Source organism: Myodes glareolus, chromosome 7 (assembly GCF_982192425.1).
Source record: "Myodes glareolus chromosome 7, mMyoGla1.1, whole genome shotgun sequence".
Classification (NCBI taxonomy): Eukaryota; Metazoa; Chordata; class Mammalia; order Rodentia; family Cricetidae; genus Myodes; species Myodes glareolus.
The window spans coordinates 59601252-59613857 of NC_142032.1; the positions used below are offsets into that span (position 1 = coordinate 59601252).

Here is a 12606-nt window from a genome sequence, read left to right on the forward strand (position 1 = left end):
GGTGGGCTACATGGGAGCAGGATTCTTGGGCTGTTGCTTTGCAAATGTGACTTCTATGTGTGTAAGTACACGTGTAGATGTCATCCTCAGGAATGCCTTCCACCTTGTTCTCTGGCGGAACTTGTCGATTGACGAGACTGTCTGGCCAGTGAGCCCCAGGGATTCGTGTGTCTCTGCTTCCTCAGGCTGGGATGACGCAGATGCACGGCCACACCAGTTTTCTGTGGGGGTCCTGGGGATGGAACTCAGGTCCTCACCATTGCTCAGCAAGCCCTTTACTGACTGAATTGCCTCTTCATCTCCAAATTTGGTTTCATTATCACTCCATCCCAAGGTATCTGTGTTCTCAGATCCACCCAAACAGACCACATTCCCAATAAGGAAGAGCAGACTTACCCTTGGGCAAGGTTTCAAAAAACTGTCAAACACAGGCAGAAGGAACTGCCTCAGGACTCAAGACTCAGGACAGGAACCTTTTTGTTTTAGCAACTCCTTGGACCTGTGTCCTCAGCTGAGGAATGAGAAGTCACATGATGCCTGTCCTTGGTGACTGGTTACCCTCAAACACTTGTGAGATTTATCAGAAGTTCAAGGATAGCCTCTGTTGCTCAGTGAATTTGCAGCTAACCTGGGCTACATGAGACCTCTTCTCAAAAAAGGGGTGATGGAAGGGTGGGGTTGGAGAGATAGCTCAGTGGTTAAGGGCATTTGTTGCTCTTGCAGAGGACTCTGGTTCCAATATCCGCACCTGCATAGCGGCTTCCAACTGTATGTAAGTCCAGTTCCATGGACTCCAAAAAATTCTTATGGCCTCTGCATGCATCAAACATGCACACAGTACATGCATGTAAACACCCAAACACATAAAATAAAGATAAATAAAACGAGGGGCCTGAGGTGATGGCATGTGTTCTGTCACACACCTGTCACTTCAGCACGTGTGAGGCAGAGACAGAAGCATGGAGAGTTGCACACTAGTCTGTCTCAAAGAGCCCTGGTCTCTAAAATAAAATGCAGGCCAGTGTGATGGCTCAGCAGGAAGGGCGCTTGCTACCAAGCCTGATGTTTGGTCCCTGGGACCCACATGATGGAAAGAGAGAAATAACTCATGCATGTTGTCCTCTGGCCTCTATGCATGTTGTGTCATGTATTTGTGTAGATATGTTCAGACACACGGATACATACAACATAGACAAGTAAATGTGATAGAAACTCAAACAAGCAAACAAGCTACTCTGAATGCCAGCGACATCTCTGTGATTCAGAAGGGCAATGGCCCTGCTGCCTCTGTTCTTCACAACCATCTCTGATGGTTTGTGATCTGTAGTGAATGGGTACAAACCAGCAGGAACCAAAATTTGCACAGTCAAAAAGCCGGGGAAGACCTCTGAGCATGAGGGACCAGCTGGATGGCAGCTCCTCTGTGCTATTCCATCAAGACCCCAGTAGCCTCTGTGGTCACACCTCACCACTCACACATTATGCCAAGCATGTACTGCTCGCCACAGCAGCGAAATCTCTCAACTGGTGGAACTTGCTGGAGAAGCGTTATTTTCTTTAGCTTTTGGCCATGCCAACTTCACACCTGCTGCATAAGTGTGGGCGGGGAAAGGAAGAAAGGGAAAAATTTAATTAAAGCCAATAAAATACTACATTTTATTTATAAAATTCCAACTTCACACCTGCTCTGTAAATGTGGGAAGGGACTGAGTGCAATCTGCCCTGGTGAACTGCATTTGGCATTGGGCCAATTTCTTAGGCGACGGGTGCATCAGCAGGCATTTCTGGGGATAAATGTGCATCTTCTCAAATCCAAGCCTGAGATCGAGGCAACTGAGGACTCGTTGCAGTGACTGACGGTGCTGGGAGAGCCCCTCGGAGAACTCACGGCTACTATCTACAATCTGATTTGTGATTTTGAGACAGGGTCCCACTATGAAGGTCAGGCTAACCTCAAACTCACAGAGATCTGCTTACCTCTGCTTTCTGAGTGCTAGGATTTAAGGTGTGCACCACCATGTCTGGGTCACAAACTTGATTTTTTAATTAATTATTGATCTCTTGAGATAGGGATCTGGCCACGTAACCTTGACTGGCCTAGTTCTCTATGTATCCCAGGACAGAAAATTTTATTGGTTGACCATCATCTTGCCTTGCCTTCTGCACTATTTTATTGGCTTTAATTAATTTTTTTCTTTCTTTCTTTCTCTTTCTTCCTTCCTTTTTTCTTTTCTTCTTCCTTCCTTTTTTTTTTTTCACAAGATTTCACTACCCCTGGCTGGTCTGGAAGTCAGTACATAGACTAGACTGGCCTCGAAGTCAGATCTGCCTGCCTGTTTCCTGAGTGCTGGGAATAAAGGTGTGCAGCATCAAGGCCGGCTGGCTTTTTATCTTTGTGTGGTTTCTGGGAGTAGAACTCATGTTCTCATACTTGCAGGGTGACTGAGCCCTTAAATTTTTTTGTTTGTTTTTACATTTACTTACTCATTTTTTTTATGTGTGTGTGCACGTGTGTGCATGCATGGGAGACATGAGATTCAGGACCATGTGGATACCGAGGATCTAACGCAGGTCTTTTGGGTCCCGAAGATCGAACTCGGTCGTCAGGGTTGATGGTAGTCGCCTTTGTTGGTATTTCAGAGACAGGGCCTCCAACTCAAGACAATCCTCCTGCCTCAGATTTTTGTAAGGCTAGGCCTACAGGCGTGAGGCTAGCATCTTGCCCGGTCTGTAAGCACTTTTCGGTTCTGCAGGTGGTCCGGTGCGACTCGGAGACTCAGCAGAAGTCTTGGGTCTGAGAGTGGGCGCTAGGATGACGTCGGTGTTTGGGTGACGTCAGCACACGCGGTAGAGTGACAGCAAGGAAAGCAGGACAGCAAACAGCGTTCACCTGCCACAGCTCTTTACCTGAGGCTCCACCGGCTTGTTGGGCGGAGCTTGGCCTGGCTAGGGGGTGAGGTGGAGGGCGCGGCTAAAGGGCTAAATAGCCAATTGGCGTTCGGGAAAGGTCGCTCGCCCCCTACCGCGGAGTTGGCGCATGCGCATAGCACTGCAGCCGACCTCTCCCTCGGGGGGCGGTGCTGACGCTCGCGCCGACGCGCCGGACGTCGGGCACGTTGACGCCGGCGACGCGCCGGGCCCGGTCCTCTGCACTCGCCAGTGTCCCGCGGCGGCGGCCCGGCCTTCGTGACGAGCGGGGCGGCGGGTCCGGGGGCCGGGCTTGGACGCAGCCGCGGGGCTGCGTGGGTCGGCCCCGCAGGCGGCCGCCGCCCGAAGGCTGCCGCGTAGCCCCGGAACCGCGCCTGCCGGCCAAGGTGAGGGCGGGCGGAGCGGGCCGCGCAGAGTGGCGGGCCGGGGTCGACGGGACCGGGTCGACTGGGTCAGCGGGAGGGGGTCATCGGGGTCAGCAGGATTGGGGTTAGCTTGGCCGAGCCAGGGTCAGCCAAGCCGAGTTGATATCACCTAGGTCCGAGTCAGCTTAATTTGGCCGGGGTCAGAGGGGTTGGGGGCAACGAGGCTGGGGTCAATTGAGCCGGACAGGGCCAGCGGGGTCCTGGTCGCCATGATCATCCTGGGATGGGCAGGTGCACCTGCAGGACATCCCCTTCATCTCCCTCCCTGTGCTCTGACAATCTCTAGTGCCATCTCACCTTTCCCTTCTCCTTTCTTATCTTGCCTTGCTTCCTAGATTCTCAGTGTGGAAACTCTGTTCCTTTGCCCCCCTCTTTGGCTGTAAACTTATGTAAGTTAGCTTGGCTGACCAACCGTTGCACAGCAGCAGGCCTTTACAAAAACACCTCTGTCCAGGCCTCTAAGAGCCAATCCAGTTGCTTTTTCCGCTGCTCACCAACTATCCAGTCCCACAAGTCAGGGAGCCCGGCAGTCCTTCCCAGGAGCTGACTGCACACATTCCTGGAAGATGCTTTGGTCCATAGCGCTGGTGCTTGTCAGTTCCCAGTCTTCTTCTGTGGTTGAGGGAATATGTTTTGAATCTCTCTTCCTGGGGAAGAACAAAATAAGTTAAAAGAAGCCCACTGTCTTCAGCTGCTGAGTGCGGATTTTCAGCAAACCCCACTAATTCGGCCTGGGTGGAAGAGGTGAGCATTCCAGCTCCCTTTGCTCCTAGGACTATGGTATCCCCCAGTGTGCTCTTCCCATTGGTCTGTGCATGCTATTTCCCAGAGTGTGTGCATCCAAAGTGGAGCAGCTCTGACAGTGTGGGGCTGTCAGCTTTTGGCTCACCAGCCCCAGGTGGTGCTCAGAAAGCGGCAGGTTCGTGTTCTGCACCTGCTGACTGTCATCTGCATCTTTCCTGTTTCAAGATGATGTGCGAGGTGATGCCGACCATTAGTGAAGCGGAAGGTCCCCCAGGAGGAGGTGGGAGCCATGGGTCAGGCTCCCCTTCACAGCCAGATGCTGATTCACATTTTGAGCAACTCATGGTATCCATGCTGGAAGAACGAGACCGCCTTCTGGACACACTGAGAGAGACGCAAGAAACACTGGCATTAACCCAGGGGAAATTGCACGAGGTTGGTCATGAAAGAGATTCCTTGCAGAGGCAGCTCAACACTGCTCTTCCACAGGTATGCCAACCGTACAGAAATCAAGAGGTCTCTCACTAAATGTCTGTAAGATAGTCTTGTCAGTGTGTTAGCTTGCTGGCTATTTTGTGTAGCCACTTGGGAAGTAATGTTTCTGGTGTTTTTTAAGCACAGGCAAAATTCCCAGGGGTACAGTTTGGGAATAAATGGGTGTTCTCCAAAGCCATTTGAACATATTGCCACAGTGTTGTGCCTCTCTGGGTAACTGCCTAGATTTGGAAAAGTGCTTCAAAGTTGAGTTTTTGTTTTTGCTGTTTTGTTTGTTGGTTGGTTTTGTTTTTTTGAGACAGGGTTTCTCTGTGTAGCCGAGGCTGTCTTAGAACTCATTCTGTAGACAAGGCTGGCCTTGAACTGAGAGATCCGTCTGACTCTGCCTCCCAAGTGCTGGGATTATAGGTATGCGTGTGCCACCTGGCTATGCTTCGAAGTTTTTGACAAGGGCCTGGGAAGCAATTCTGCTCCCGTACTGTGTCTCAGACTTGCTCTTACCTGCTGTGGACTTGCGTGAAGTGACTCTCAGGGCTTTTGTATCTTATGGGTTTCTAATTTCCTGGGGGAAATCTTGTGGATAAATAGGACTGATAACATTAGTAAAGTCTTCACAGTCTTTCTTAAGCACACCAGTGAGCTGCAAAGCTTTGTTTCAGGGGAGGAAAGATTGAACATTTAATCCCATGGCTCCTCTTCCTGGTGAGACACCTGGTGTGTTGTTAGTATCACGTGTGGACTGGAGTGCTGGAGCCTTCTCTTGTGGTGTCCGTGGCCGGGCAAAGAGAAAGCGGTATAGCCAGTAAAGGCCAAGGTGAAAGGCACGTGGAACAGGGCCTGCTTAGGTTTGTGCTGACAAGCCCATTTTGCTCATTCATGATGGGTATCTTCATGGTGCTCAAGGAAGCTGCACTTATGCTCTCACGGTGGGTCTGCAGAGATCAGTTAGCAAGTGAATAATTACTGCCTTGATGCATCTCTTGGCTGTAGTCAGTTCTGTAAGATGGACTAAACATTTCAATGTCCTTTTCCGAAATTATAATTTGGTGTTAGTGTTGTGTGCTGAGAGTTTTTGTTTGGGGGCTAGAGAATAATTCCTTTCTGGAGTCTTTGGAATTAGCAGGTTAATAGGTCAGATTTTGTTGCCATGGGCTGAAGAGGCTTTCAAGATGCTGTGCGTTCTACTTGCTCTGCTTTGCGGTCGTGTTTGTAAGTCTCTGTGCTGCAGTATTTGGCCAACACTTAGGATTTTGGAAAGAACAGGTGCTGGGGGACACCGAAGTGATGGGTGTTGTGGGCAGTGGGTTTCAGGCAGCAGGTGTTGCACCTGCTAGGAAGCCTGTTGCTAGGTGGTGCTGGCTGCTGCTCTGCACTGCCTCCTTGAATTAGGACTTACTAGTGCCCACAGTTATATCAGAGCTGACCTGAGTAAACTTACTCCAGGTCATTCCCTTTCTGGAATCAGGGTCCTCTGGTGGCTAAAAACTGACCAGATGGGCATATGTGTCCAGACAGAGTACTTACACTGGAGCATTCAAGAGGACGACCTACAGGTCACAGGTGTGTGCCTCTGCCAGCTCTTCAGTTATGCTACGCTTGTATCAAGAGGTGGGCAGGACCAAAACTTTTATAAAAAGCCCATCCTGCTGCCTGCAGTCAGTGACTGTCCCCCATTTTAATGTGACCCAGCTCTTCACTATTGGTTTCTTTGTATATGCTTAACTTTCTATAGGAAATCTTTTATGTTTTGTTTTGACTCTTCTCCGGATTCAGTGAGACCGACCTTTGCTTTCACCAAAGTGTGGTGTGTAGATGGGCCCTACTTGCTCTTGCTGCTGTCAGGACCCCTGAGGCTGCCTGTACACTTGGGGAGGTACAGAACTGGATGTGTGTGTTTCTGCTGGAGTATTCTAAGGAGTAGAATTGTAGTGACAGCAGCCTCAGGAGTTGCTGCTAAAAGTGGCTGTGCTGACAGTTGGTACAACCACACGGCCACCAGCAGAATGAGAGGCTGTTGTTATGTGCTCCAAAGCTCCACATGGAGAGGTGACTTCCTGACTGCAGCCGCCTGCAGCGCAGTAACTCTTTTCTTCTATTTGTTGATTGGATTGTCTGTGTCTAATTTGCATTCTTTATACATTCTGAGTGCATAGATGTATAGAAGAATTTTTTGTTTGTTTTGGGACAGGGTCTTTCTACATAGCCTTGACTGTCCTGGAACTCACTGTGTAAGTCAGGCTGGCCCTAAACTCACAGAAATCGACCTGCCTCTGCCTCCTAAGTCCTTGGATTAAGGGCATGCACAACCGCCTAGCTAGAAAAACATTTCTTAATTAATTTTTTTGTGTATGTATATAATAAGTTTGCGTGTGTTCCTGTATATTCATGTTTGTATGCAGGCATGCATATGCTTCTGCACATCTGTGTGAAAGCCAGCGTTTCATATTGGATGCCATCCTTGACTGCTCTCAACCTTACTAGTTTTTTTTAGTATTTATCTTGTATGTGTGTCTGCCCGAGTATGTGTACCATGTGGGTTCAGGAGCCTACAGAGTTAAGAAGCATTGAATTTTCTGGAGCTGGAATTTCAGACAGTTGTGAACTGCCATGTGGGTGTTGGAAACTGAACCTGGTCCTCTGCAAGAGCAGCAAGTGCTCTTACCCGTATGTTTAGCTATCTGTCCAGTCCTTCTACCTTACAGGCATGACTGCCACACCTGGCTTTTACTTGGGTGCTGTGTACTTTACCCATTGTGCCATCTTCCCAGCCTGGAAGGTTGTTTTTAATACTCTTGTATTTGCCTTTTCACTTTGTAGTATTGCATATATGTGAAGACACAGATGTTCTCACACGTTCATATATAGAGGTCTTGCTATGTAGCCCAGGCTAGCCTACACCATTGATAATCCTGCCTCAGCTTCTCGAGTGCTAGAATTTCAGGTGCCTATTATATCCAGCTCAGTAATATCTTTTTATGAGGAAAAGTTTTAAATTTTAATGTAGTTCAATTGGTTGATTTTTTTTCCCTCCAAGAATATTTATTTTTGGTTGTGAGTTTTAGGAAATCTGATGCCTTTCTCTGGTCTCCAAGGATACCAGGCACACAGGTGGTACATAGACATACATGCAGGCAAAATATCCATACACATAAAAATAAGTAATTAAAACAAAAGAATATTTCATGTAAGCCAAGCTGGTGGCGCATACCTTTAATCCCAGCACCCAGGAAACAGAGGCAGGTGGTTCTCTGTGAGTTTGAGGATAGTCTAGTCTATGCAGTGAGGTCCAGGCTAGCCTGGACTACATAGTGAACTGTCTTTCAAAAAAAAAAAAAAACCAAAACAACAACAACCGAAACAAAAAAAAAAAACCCACCAAAGTAATACATACTGTGTCTGTATTACTGTAGGAAATCTGCTGTCTTGGACGGAGGTGTGTCTGAATGATGGAGTGAATGGGTGGCTCTTCTCCTCTATCACAGTGTCTGGATGACTACAGATATCGTCCTGAGATCTGATATTTTAAGTTCTTTACCTTTGTTCTTTTAAGAATTTCTTAATCTGGCTCATGAAATGTGGGTTAAAACGTTTGCCTCCACAAACCCAGTAGCCTGGTTTTGGAACCCATGGTGAAAGGAGAGAAAAACTGTCATCTGACCTCTGGAGTGTATGCCCTCTCCCCAACTCATTCAGTCTGCTTGTCACAAGATGCACTGAAGGTTTAACTTCAAACATGTCTGATACAGAGGCTGGTGTCTTTTCAGCATTGTTATTCTAATCTACAGACAAAACAGCTTCGTAATTATTTATTAATACTAGTGTATTGAGCTAGAACTGGCTTAAAAATACTGTTTTGAACATTTTTTTTATTTTTATGTATATGGTTTGCCTGCGTGGATGTCTGTGCACTACCTGTGTGCAGTGCCCCTGGAGTCCAGAAAATATGTTAGATTACTTGGGATTGGAGCCAAGTATACAGATACTTAGATGTGAGCCACTATGTGGGTGCTGGGAATTGAACCTAGGTCCTCTGTCAGAGTAGACAAGTGCTCTTTAACTGCTGAGCCAGCTCTCTAGCTCCTAAATAGAACTGACTTTTGCTACTGCTTCTTCCTTCTCCTCTTTTTTTTTTTTAAAAAAAACAAAAAACCAAAAACCTTGTGATTATTTATTTATTTATTTATTTATTGCCTAGCCTCCCAAGAGGAGTTTTGGGATTTGGGAGTCATGATCATGCACTCCATTTAATTCATTTCTTTCCTGCTATGTTTTTCTTGTGGAGTTACACCTGCTGAACTCTCCAGTGCAGGATTTAACTGCCATGGTAGTAGTGGAACTCCTAGTCTTGTTCCTGGAAGTGCAGTAGTCACTGAAGAACTTTGGTAAACATTCTCTATTAAACGTGACAGTCCTTTGTTAGTTTCCTAAAAGGTTTTTGTTGGTATATGTTGTTGTTTGTTTGCTGAGACAGGTTTTTGCTGTAATTTCCCCTATAGGCTCAAACTCATGATCTTAATGATTCTGAAAAAACTTCCCATTAGCCCTGCATGGTGGCTCATGCCTGGACCTGATCTCAAGAAATCAAGACAAAATGAAAAACAACAACAAAGGAGTGGTTACTGAATTTCTTTTTTTTCTTTCTTTCTTTTTTTTTTTTTTTTTTTCCTTTTTTTGGTTTTTTTTGAGACAGGGTTTCTCTGTAGCTTTGGAAGCTGTCCTGGAACTAGCTTTTGTAGACCAGGCTGGCCTCGAAATCACAAAGATCTGCCTGCCTCTGCCTCCCCGAGTGCTGGGATTAAAGGTGTGCACCACCACCGCCCGGCTTTTTCTGCATCTTTTTAGGGGAGTCACGTGAGTTTTTTGTTTAGTGCTAACTTTTAAACTTTGGAATCCTAGGGACAATTCCTAACTGGGTTTTATTTGTTAGTATTGTACTTTGAGGGTTTCATTCATTAGGGAGACTGACCTGTGTGGACACCTTTTTGTGCCCCTGTCAGTGGACTGAGCTGTAGGGTAGTAGACCAGTGGGGTCACCTCCTTGTGCCCTGTAGGTTTTGGTGTAGAGGTTGGATTGTTCTCATGAACAAGGAGGACAATGTTTCATGGTGTTCCGCCTTGTGGAAGACGTTCTGTGAAGGCGTTGGCTGGAGGAGTTCACTGGGAACACCATACAGCACAGTATTTTCCCAGTGAGAAGGAAAAACTTCCAAGTCAATTTTGTGGTAGAAATCAAAATTTTCTGATGTATGTGTTTAGGTTTAGCCTTTGCTCCCTGAGGATTTGGAGACCACACTTGGCCAGCTTTGATAATGAAGGAGAGACAAAGCCTTGCTGTATAGCTCAGGTTGGCCACAAACCTATGATTCTCTTGTTTCAACTTCCTAGGGGTAGGGATTACAGGTATGAATCACCACCCCCTTCTGACCTAACCCCTCACTCACCTTTAAGATAGCATCTTGCTGGGCTGGAGAGATGGCTTAGAGGTTGAGAGCATTGCCTGCTCTTCCAAAGGTCCTGAGTTCAATTCCCAGCAACCACATGATGGCTCACAACCATCTGTAATGGGGTCTGGTGCCCTCTTCCAGCCTGCAGGCATACACACAGACAGAATATTGCATACAAAATAAATAAATACAAGTAATTAAAAAAAAAAGATAGCATCTTGCTGTGTATTGGCTGTTTTGGAACTCACTACTTAGAACAGGCTGGCCTTGAACTCATAGAGATTCTCCCACCTCTGCTTCCAGAGTACTGAGATTAAAGGCATGCACCACTATTTATACCCTCCACTCATCTTGCTTATAGCTCAGACTTGCTTGAAACTAACAATCCTCTTGCCTCAGGCTGCCAAGTGCTGGAATTATAGGCATGTGCCAAATCCAGCCACAGTTACACATTTTGTTGCTGCTCTTTACCCTTTGCTTTCCCGTGTTTTTGCCAGGGGTTATTTTATTTTTCTTAAATCAATCTCTGAGAACCGCACCCCATATCCCGCATGTGCGTGCGTGCGTGTGTGTGTGTGTGTGTGTGTGTGTGTGTGCATGTGTATCTGCACACTCATGTGCCCATCTGTTTGCATGTAGAGGCCTGAGAACAACCTCAGCCTTAGTTTTTCAGGTGCCATCCATCTTGTTCATCTTGTTTTTGAGCCAGGGTCTCTCATTGAGCTGGAGCTCACCAATTAGGCCAATCTGGCTGCCTATGGAGCCCCAAAGATCCACCTATCTCCACATCCCTAACATTCCCCTCCACAGCCTATACCAGCCTATACCACTGTGCCTGTCTTTTTTTTTTTTTTTTTTTTTTTTTTGCATTGGCTTTGGGATTGGAACTCAGGTCTTCATTTTTGCAAGGCAGTTACTGTACCAACTGAGCCACCTCCTCAGCCTTTCTGGTGGCTCTTTCAAGTTTTTGCCTTCCTTTAGCATCAGCAAATCACCGTTTTCTTTGTGTTGAATAGTGGGTTTAGGAAGCATTTTGTCTATCAGCTCCACTGTGTTTCTTGTCTTCAGCCACCCCAAGGGCCTGCACTAACTCCCTGTAAATGCCCTAGGGCTGTGCTCTATCCCCACCTGCCTCACACACCCCTTTGCTTAATCTTCACATATTCTCTGCCCTGTCTGGATTTTGCTTACTGACCTTACTTCCTCCCGCTCTCTCATCTCCCACTGTGTTGAATCTGCTGTTTTAGCTACTATATATAATTTTCTGTTTTAGTGTCTGTGTGATAGGATTTGTGTTGATTGTATGTGTTGTGTTAGTTTTGGGGGTTGAATCAGGTCCTGTGCTTGTGGTAGTTTTTAGCAAATGTGGACTGAACATCTGTGATTGTTTTTGTTTTTTATTTGTGTGTGTGTGTGTGTGTGTGTGTGTGTGTGTGTGTGTATGTGTATGTGTGTGTGTTTTTCCGATTTTTTTGAGACAGAATTTTTCTGTATATCTTTGGCTATCCTGAACCTTGCTTTGTAGACCAGCTGTCCTCGAAATTGCAGAGATCTGCCTGCCTCTGCCTCCTGAGTGCTAGGACTAAAGGCATGTACCACCATGCTCGGCTATGATTGTTTTAAGTAATCTGCTTCTCTAGTGATTTTTTTTTTTCTTCCTGTTGCCTAGTGTAATTTTGAGGGGTCTGGGATGTAGCTTAGTTGGCAAAACACCTACATATGCAAGGCCTTGTCAGTTAGACTTTGAGTCTCAGCTTTACTAGTGTTTGGTGCCAAGAGCCGGGATTGCTCTTGCCTTAATGGGGAACGGGAGCAGATGGTGCACTCTTGCTACCCACAGCAGAGGTTATGGTGAGCGTATTTGCCATTATCTGATACCTTAGCAGGCCTCAGCACTCCTTGTTAACTTTCCTGAGGTGCAGGATCCTGTCTGGCCACTTATCTGTGGAAAGAATGTAGACTATGGTTCCTCAGCTGCTCTGTTGCTACTGTGAAGGATGTCTCCATCCTTCTAAGACTTCCCCCATGCCAGGCTAGGGGAGGGCTGCATTGGCAAAGGTGACAGTGAGGAAGTAAGAGGTTGTGTGATGCACATTCTGTGAGTTTTCTTTGTCATTAAAAAGAGAAGACCGCTTTTAGGTTTTGCTCCAATCTTAACATTTCAGTTGTATTTTAAGTGTGGTTTTTAGTTCATTTTTACTTTTCCACAAATATTCAAAAATTTTATATTCCGAGTTGAAAAATCTCTTGCATAGTTTGAAGCTTTTTTTGTGTGTGTGTGTGTATGTGTATGGTTGTTTTACTTGCATGTGTGTTTATGCATCTTGTGTGTGCAGTGTCCTTGGAGGCCAGAAGAGGGTGTTGGATCCTCTGTGGAACTGGAGTCAGAGATGGCTGTGAGGCACCATGTGGTGCCGGGAACAGAACCCAGGTCATGTGCTCTTAACTGCTGACCCATCTCTCCAGCCCTGTTTCATTCTTTAAATAGTCCATGCTGTGGATTCTAGTACTTTCTACTCCATGTGACCAGGAAGTGTGTAGCAATTCTAGGTTGTTGAAATTACAAATCC

At 46.5% G+C, this 12606-nt stretch overlaps 1 protein-coding gene across 12 annotated transcripts in view; it reads left to right on the forward strand.

The window, feature by feature from the left end:
- Positions 1–3148: 3148 nt before the first annotated feature.
- Ppfia1 (PPFI scaffold protein A1) overlaps positions 3149–12606 on the forward strand; it is an 83244-nt gene continuing 73786 nt past the window's right edge. For 4 of the 12 annotated variants that reach the window (XM_085693417.2, XM_085693420.2, XM_085693421.2 and 1 more), the window contains exons 1-2: positions 3152–3314; positions 4323–4586. In XM_085693417.2, the coding sequence (XP_085549543.2) occupies positions 4323–4586 (264 nt within the window). In that variant the 5' untranslated portion in view covers positions 3152–3314. Of the gene's footprint in view, positions 3315–4322; positions 4587–12606 lie in introns of all 12 variants that reach the window. The other 8 variants (XM_085693415.2, XM_085693416.2, XM_085693418.2 and 5 more) reach the window with 6 other exon arrangements.